Source organism: Pyxicephalus adspersus, chromosome 4 (assembly GCF_032062135.1).
Source record: "Pyxicephalus adspersus chromosome 4, UCB_Pads_2.0, whole genome shotgun sequence".
NCBI classification, from domain to species: domain Eukaryota; kingdom Metazoa; phylum Chordata; class Amphibia; order Anura; family Pyxicephalidae; genus Pyxicephalus; species Pyxicephalus adspersus.
In genome coordinates, this window is record NC_092861.1 from 62,834,374 (window position 1) to 62,843,131 (window position 8,758).

The following is an 8,758-nucleotide window of genomic DNA, read 5'->3' on the forward strand; positions in this document are numbered from 1 at the left end:
TAGGAGACTATCTGCAGGGTTTGAATATTGAATGTGTTTGAATATGCTTGTACATAAGACACAACATGTGTACAACGTGACGGCTGGGAGTGGGGGCACATGCTACATGTAGCTATTGTGACATATGATGCTTAGGTATGTTTGCAGCTGGCACCCTTAAGTAGCTGGTTAAATTAAAAAAATGTGTAACTACTGTTTTAATATGAACATGAAAACAGGAAGTAACTGCAAGGATATCACCCACATCAAACTGTCATTAGGTGCTCTCAGCTATCTTTGTATACCCGCATATTTTGTACATTGTGCAATAAATACTCCTGACCTCTGCACTGCATACACTTTGACATACAGTTAGGTCCATAAATATTTGGACAGAGACCACTTTTTTCTAATTTTGGTACTATACATTACCACAATTAATTTAAAATGAAACAACTCAGATGCATTTGAACTGCAGACTTTCAGCTTTAATTCGGTGGGTTGAACAAAAAGATTGCATAAAAATATGAGAAACTAAAGCCTTTTTTTACACAATCACTTCATTTCAGGGGATCAAAAGTAATTGGACAAATTAAAAAGCTTGGTTTAAAACCCTTTGCTGGCAATGACTATATACTATCTATACACTGGGTTATACATACTCCTTTCTCCTACACTGTATACACATAGTTGTACAAACTCCTGCAATCCGTACACTATGTTGTACATAATTATGACTCCTGTGATCTATGCACTTTGTTGTCCATGCTTGTGATCACTACAATCTATAGGCTATGTTGCACAGAATTTACCATGCACAATTTTTCTAGGGTGCACATACTCCTGACCCCTGCACTCTATGTGCTATGGTGTACATACTCCCCCAATCTAAATGTTATGGTGAACATTGTCCTGACCCCTACACTAAATATGTTTTACATATTATTGACCCTTGTAGGCCATAAACTATGCTGTACATACTCCTGATCTTTGGAAACTAGATATTCACTAACTGTACCAATGAAGTTTTCATTTAAGGTAGGATCACACAGTTCTAAGCTAAGATTTCAGTTTTCTAAGCAAAGAAAAAAATTTTTATTTTTTTTTAAATACAATCCCTTGTTTAAAATGCTACATGTGAGAATGTGTGGTATACTAACTTAAAGTGGAATTTTCTTTAAAATAAAAAAATGACACCTCACTTTCATTTCCACAGAGCCACCAATCTCTCCACAGCTGGCTTCGATTCAATTTCATGCTGTCTATTTTTCCTTCAGCCCCTCGCAGAAGAAAGCACCGGGTGCCTTTGTCTTTCAGCTTCTGCCTACATCACCCAACCTTGCACTGCACAGGCGCATGATCAGGTGACATATCCTCTGGCAAATGTAAAAGAAAAATATATATGTATATGTGTAAGATGGGCACTTTGTTATTCCATGCCCCTTCTGTGCATATCTAAGATTGAGCATGCACACAAAGAGCATAAAAGGGGGCACACAAGTAAAAAATGTGGTGATAGGTCCTCTTTAATATTTTGTGACTACAAGGAATGCATTAGGCTACGTACACACATGCAATAATTGTCTTTCACGATCCAGCGCGATGGAGCGGAACCCTGCTGTGCTCTCCCCCCTTCACTTTAATTAGGATCGTTTCTCATCTGCCAACCTGCCAGGGTGGTTGTTTCGAACGATGAGCGCTGTACACATGCCAGATTCTCATCTGGTATCAGCCCTGAGCTGATTATCAAACGAGAAGCATCTGACGACGTGTGTACGTAAGTTTAGACAGAAGGTAGGTTCAGACAGATTTGAGGAACACCCAACATTCAGAGCAATGTTTCCATGGCCAGTCTTTATTGTCTTAGATTTGTGAGGTGTGGACCAATATAAGCAGCATTGCTATGTCTTATAGGGTTTTATATCTGGGATATGTTTATTTCCCTAGTGGATGAACTTGATGGACTTATGTCTTTTTTCAAGCTAACCTAATATGTAACTACCGTATGTAATAGGTTAGAATAGGTCAGAATGCAATACATTCTGTGCTTCTCAATATCCCATCACATGCTGTGTGTAAAAGCTTTCTTGTGATCACACTCCTATACACACAGACTGTTTTGTTTCTTGGCTAAGACACCTGTTTTCTATTTCCTTCAGACTTTTGTCTTTACCTCATTTTGAAATAACGGGAGGTATACAAAAGCTGAAAACTGCAGCACGGATACGCAAACTATAAAAAAGCATACCAATTGCTTGTCATATATATTGCTACAGCAAACTAAACATAGCCCAGTAATGATTTAGTACTACATTATAGGACACGAGTATAAACTGTATATTTTCTGACCTTATTTTACACAGCGCAGCAGGGAGTCCTCCCACTTCCAGCCTCCCCCCACACTGTACACACGGCCCCACATGGGCCTGCTGGCGCTCTGCTGATGACGTCACGGGGCGGAAGTCAGAGTTTGAAGCTGTGGCGGGTGAGCAGAGCTGTAAGCTTCGGAGTTCATGGATGTGGCGGAGACATTGTCACCAGGCCAAGGGTCGGGCAGCGTCCTCAAAGGTAATGCCAGTGCGTGCTATTATTGTGGGGCAGACGCCTGGCACTGCGTGCTCACACGTACTATATACATGATAGCAGTGTGTGTACTTCGCTCCTGTTATGTAACCCGGGGCCACGACCCCTGTGCATGGGGCTGTGCTGGGACTCACAACACATGAAGCCAGTAATGGTGTGCTGCTGTGATATAATAACAAAGTATGACAAGCCTAGAGATAAATCTCCATGTGCAGTCAGCAGTGATAGCAGGCTCAGCCACAAAGCCATGTCAGTGCATGGGCTGATATATTCATTAATATAATGATTTGTGGGCTCCTTCATCCTATGTGCTGCTGTACAAACCAACCTATTACTGGGATTCTAAACAATGCAACTAATACAATGTCTAATAAAACACAAGCATCCTTGGGGCAGTGGTTGCCAACCTTTTGGAAGCCCAGAGACACCGCCTGCCCACCTCCTTACGGCATGCTTCGCGGCTCCATTTCCTGACCCCGCGGGGGGGAGCACTGGCCAGAACTAAGGGCCACTGGTTGGTGACGGCTGCCTTAAGGGGAGAACCCTGCCCGTAAGAGCTAACAATCTAAAGGGCCTTCTATGTTAAAGTTCTGCCTATATTCATGATTTAGGGTTTTGTATAAAGGTTTCCTCATATTCTGCCTGGACACACATATCAATCTAAGCTGTCTGATGGTTTAGCCTTGCACTGGGCAGCTGGTTGCCAGCCATGTCACAATGGAGTGCAGAGAAGGGAACAAGCATTAGAAGCTGCAGCAGATATCTTGATATGTTTGGATCATCCAGCCCCCATCTGTGCTCCTTTCAGCTTTCTGTCTTGTCAGTCTCAGCTTCATATAAGGATTTTTCTATGGTGGTCTGCATGCAAATTCAGCCATTCCAGAAAAGTCAATGTGCAAATACAGCCTTTGAGAGGCAGTGCTGTGAGTTGACGAAATCCCATTTTCTTGTTGGTCCTATATTGTTCCTTCATGTAGATTATTTCTCATACAATTCTGATGCTTACACACAGTTGGAGTCATGGTACTTTCAGGTTTTTACCTCTCGTGCTAACTGATCAGATACACAATACATAGGAGATAGGTTTGTCATATATTATGCTGTCAGCAGTGACAGAGGAGAACTGATAACAAAATTTATTGGAAAACTGAGAGACATGCTCAGCATTTGCGAGGGAGGTATGGAGTCCTGGGTTTGTCCAGAATTTAGTGTTAACCCAGGAGAGAGGGTTGTGCTGATTTCATTAAAATTGGAAAGAAAGTTTCCAGCACACTATAATGTACAGCATGCCAGCAGAGTATTAGCACCAGGTATGGCACTGGGGTGGGCCGGGTGTCTGTGCTGAGCTATGAGCACAGTATTGAGATCTGTCCCTGTCTTCTCTGCGCTGACACGCCCTTTTCTTCTGATTGGTCACTGTGACTGGCAGAGACTTTAGACTCCTCCTCCTGGCGCCCAGGGATAGATCTTTGCAGCCCCTGTAATGATGATGCTACACATGGGGACAAAACTTTCTTTTATTTTCAGGTGTCACAGCTTATGTGGAAGTATGGTCATCAAGCAGAACAGAAAATTACTCCCAGTCTTTTACTGAGCAGCTCCTTAATCTAGGTGCCAAGGTAAGCAGATACACATATTTGACATTCACTGAAAAGGTATGCTTTACCCTGTCTTTAATAAATGATTACTTAATGGTTTATAGGTAACAAAGCGATTGAACAAACAAGTTACCCATGTTGTGTTTAAAGATGGCAGTCAAAGTACATGGGACAAAGCAGTTAAAAGTGGAGTCAAACTGGTGTCTGTCCTTTGGGTTGATAAGTGAGTATTTTATACTTAAATAAGGATAGTTTTAAATTTCCATATAATAACCATATAATAAATGCAAATGAAAAAACTGTATATCTTAAGGTGGACCTTTTAGGCTTAGTCTACAAGGACGTTTTCCTCAGCGTTTAACCTGAGGCTTTAAAAGCCCATGTTTGAAGTTTGCATGCATTCCAATGGGCTACACCTAGACATTTCATTGAGGCATGCTTATGAGCGTTATCTATAACGCTGCTTGCAACTTTTAAAAAAATTAAACCGCAGGGTTTACGCTGGAAAACGCCCATAAACGCGGCTAAACACTTCCATTGGTTTCAAGGGATAGATGTCTTTCAGCGAGCTTTAAAGGCAAGCTTTAAAGGCAAGCTTTAAACCGCTAATAAAAGTGCATACAAACGCAGTAGGAACGTTTACATGCGTTTTTAAAAATGTCTGTGTGGACCCAGCCTAACCTAAATCTTCAGCTGTTGAAGATTTAGTGCATGTGTAAGGTGGACAAAATGGCAGATACAGACCTGGGAGAAATTTTAGTAGAATACAGGTCTACAAGTCCACAACCTTTCTCAGATATTTTATTGCTGTCTGTGCCCCTCAATGAAATCTTCCCTCGAATCCTATTCTGATGGCAGCTATGGAAATATACCAGGAAATGTGGAGAAAAACCTCAGACTGCGTTCATGACCTGGCAGAGATCCAACCCAAATTCTACTCTATTCAAAACTGCATAAAATTATTTGAAAGTAATAACTTTCTGTTCTGTATTAAAACTGAAATGTTTAAAGGTGAACATAATGTGATAGACCTTTACCCTCCTTGATGCATGGGGTTTAAAAAGGTCTTCATAATAAATATTGTTCACCTAATTTTGAAGGGCACATATAACAAAAAAGTTAGATGATGTGTTGTCATAGTCCTTCAACCCTCATTAATGCATTGCGTTTACCGGCCTCATGTACTAATTAGAGAATTCCTATTGATTCCATTCATATAAATAAGTTCAAAGAAGGAATTCTAGTTTAGTGGAATATTTCCATAATAACAGAAGTCTCAAATTCTGGCGCGTTTTGCCGTTCAGGCTTCCTCAGGGGTATTATTAAAACCGTGATATTAGGTGTCCCTTTAAGGTGGTTTGTAATGGCTGTGGACATGTAATTATCCTGTTTACATTGCAGAATATCAGAGTGGGTCATTTAAGTAGATGTTGGAGGTGGTTCCTCCTTTGGGGAATTATCCAGTGCTGGGCCTATTGTGGAGGTGGCAGCAAAGAGACCCCTACTCTCTCTTCTTTCTTCCTTTACCTTTGCTAGGGGTTAGCACAAGGTAGTATTCAGTTAAAAAGGACAACAGCCAACACCCACCCAATCACTTTTCCTTAAACCTGAAATGTTATAACAGATTGATGGAGATGGGTCATCTTCTTCCTGTATCACCTGATCTTGCAATGCAAAAAAAGTGCAAGTCTGTTTTTTTTTTTCTTTACCGTAGTGTTTAGTAGTATGTATCCCTGGAGCCTCCAAGGTTTACTTTCTGTCTTTGGCATTGTGGCGGTTATCCATCCTTTTGTATAACGTAAAAAATGTGTTGATAGGTCCACTTTAGGGCTGCTGACTTAGTGCTGCAAAATTTTTCATTTTTCTTCATGTTAGGCCAGGTTCACACACTGCTTGTGTTGTTCCATTAATTTTAAATTGTGCCCAAAGGCACCACACAACCCACCACAAACTTGTAAACCTCAGTTCAAAGCAAAGCCCTGCTGAAGAGCAATAAGAAGCAACTAAATTCCATGCGTAGTGGTCTGTCATTTTATATGCACAAAACAACTAGGTTTAAAATAATGTTCTCATAGGGGCCAGTGTCACATTTTCCTCAAACACAATTAGGAAGCTGCTGTTGCCAGATTAGAATGTCATCCATATCCCTATTGCACAAAGTTCTGAGATGGTGACATAGGATTGTATTTAATCCAAACACCAGAAGTCTCACATCCCTTGTTGAAGTCCAGAATATAGGGAAAGATCTGCTTCTCTCATCAGGCACTCAGAAAGTATTCCTAGTGTTCAGAACTGTGGGCTTCCTGCTCTCATGTGACCTAACTCTTAAGCAACTGTTTATTGACCTCCTCCTCTGCAATAACAGTTCTAAGCACCTAGGCTTTTTCAAGAGACCTTAATTAATACTTGAAGCTCATAAAAGGCAATGACTAGTATTACAGTGATAAGTTATCAAGCTTGCTAAAAATACATTAGGACCTAACTAAAGGCTCTTGTTATGGACTATGGATCAATTACTTACTAATGCCTGTAGCTATGAAGGTTGGTAAGTTTTTTTTCTCTCTTTAGTTTGTGTTGTTACAATATTTAATTGTTTATGACCTGCTACTAGATTGTACACCTAACCATCAAGTTGTTTACCACACTATTTTATATTGCATTTTTTTCAGATGTAGGGAAGCAGCTGCTCATGTTGATGAATCAACGTTTCCAGCACTGAATCCCAATGAAGGATTGCCACATCTTATAAAAAAGAAAGTAAGTAAAGATGCTATATGATGTGCTTCAGAGTGTAACTACATTCCCCAAACCTCCAGGAATGTGATGACTATAAGTTTTCTCACCAACGACTTCGCCTAGCCTTCTTCTGTGTTCAGGATCTTTGACCACCTTGATTGGCTGTGTTGGGATAAATGAACTTCTGTGCATGTGTAGGAGTTTATTCATCTCAGCAAATATTGTAATCTTACATTAAGCTGTACATTGAAAAGACAGGTCAGAATCTTTTTTTTTGCAGAAGGAACATATCACAATAAAAAAAATGCCTGATTTTTGTTTTACCTTACTATTTCACTTTAAGGAATGCCAAACTAAAACCTGAAAAAATATGTCCATGCAATTTATTTTTCCCCTGTTCTTTGTTTTTACAATATAGCATTTTACAATATAGCATATTTTCTCTCTCTCTCTCACTGGAAACAGCCAATATAACAGTAGCAGCAAATCAGAACCATAAACCCCTTACTTTATGTTCTGTATGCATAAAAGATGTGGCTTTATTTATAGTTTATTAAGCAAACACTCTTTACCAAATTGCCGATATATAATTCATATCTTTATTTTACATGGTTTTGGCTATAGTACATTTTGTACTGCAAAGTGTGTTGTATGTGAAAGGCACATACCTATAAAATACATTTTGTATTTTTTAGTTTTCTGCCTGCCAAGTTTTCTCATTTGTAATGTCATAAAAAAACACTGAAATTATTAGTAAACTTTGTTCTGTTTTTGAAATCTTTGTTCAGAAATTATAAGCTTGATCTTCATCATAACACAGCTATGAGGAAGTAATATTCGAACTGTCATTTTGAAACTTTAAATGTTGTCGGCAGAATGAGAGAGGCGGCAATCTGAAACATTGCACATTACCAGCAGAGGTTGTATAGAGTAGGACTAGGTGCTTTTTTAAGAACTAGAAATCTAGAGTGCTGCAAATGAGGAAATGCATTTTACAAATAACTGGTTTATTCAGAATTCAGTCACTGTTGACTTTAGCTAAAACAAACAGTTTTATTTTCCAATATTAATCTCTTTAGATGATCGTAATTGTTTTTCATGATTAATCACTTGATTTGGAACCATGCTGATTGGTCCCAGCAGTTGTTAGTAACACTGTGGTTTCAAAATTAGACATGCATCAGTTTCCACAATAGACTATCGTTACCTTTCCATCTGGAGTTTGCAGAATTTGTGTCACGTATCACACACCAGCCTGCAGATATTTTCATCTGTTGGTGCTTTGCCAATAGGGAGGCTCATTTCATCCAGTATATGCCCTTCTTGTAGCTCTAGTGCTTGTCAGCCATTGTTGGGGTTAAGCTAGTGTAACTTTATTTTGTCATGGATAATATTTATTTACGATACACTTGTTGTAGCCTAACCTTGCACCAAAAGCACAAGGGCTGCCTATTTACTGTCCTCCCCTCATATGAAAACACCACATAATTTATTAAAAAGTGTCCTACGGTTACAGTTTTTTTTTTTTCTTTTGTGCTTTGTAGTACAAGGTCCCCTTCAAAGATAGTAAAAAAATATTTCTGTAGGATAAAAAAGTAAATCGTAATCTCCAGAGATCCCTTTTGCCTCCTTCCAAATAACTGCTATTATAGTTTAAAGAAAGAAAACGATTTTTAAAAGCTTATCTAATTTTGCAATCGCTTGTGTCCTGGACCTATGAGCGGAAAGGTTGTTCTTTGGGTTCCCATGTTATAGCCTAGGTGATGTGGACATTTTCCTTTGGCAGTTATATGATGGGAACCATATAGGTTTAAAAAGAGGACCAGCCGAAGTCAGACGCAGACTGCAATGCTAAATCACTG

At 39.4% G+C, this 8,758-nt stretch overlaps 1 protein-coding gene across 2 annotated transcripts in view; it reads left to right on the plus strand.

Annotated features, from left to right (window-relative positions):
- Nucleotides 1-2,420: 2,420 nt before the first annotated feature.
- The window catches only part of MCPH1 (microcephalin 1), a 156,964-nt gene continuing 150,626 nt past the window's right edge, over nt 2,421-8,758 (plus strand). For both annotated transcript variants that reach the window (XM_072408430.1, XM_072408431.1), the window contains exons 1-4: nt 2,421-2,547; nt 4,090-4,181; nt 4,265-4,383; nt 6,830-6,917. In XM_072408430.1, coding sequence (XP_072264531.1) covers nt 2,493-2,547; nt 4,090-4,181; nt 4,265-4,383; nt 6,830-6,917 — 354 coding nt within the window. In that variant the 5' untranslated portion in view covers nt 2,421-2,492. The remainder of the gene's footprint in view (nt 2,548-4,089; nt 4,182-4,264; nt 4,384-6,829; nt 6,918-8,758) is intronic.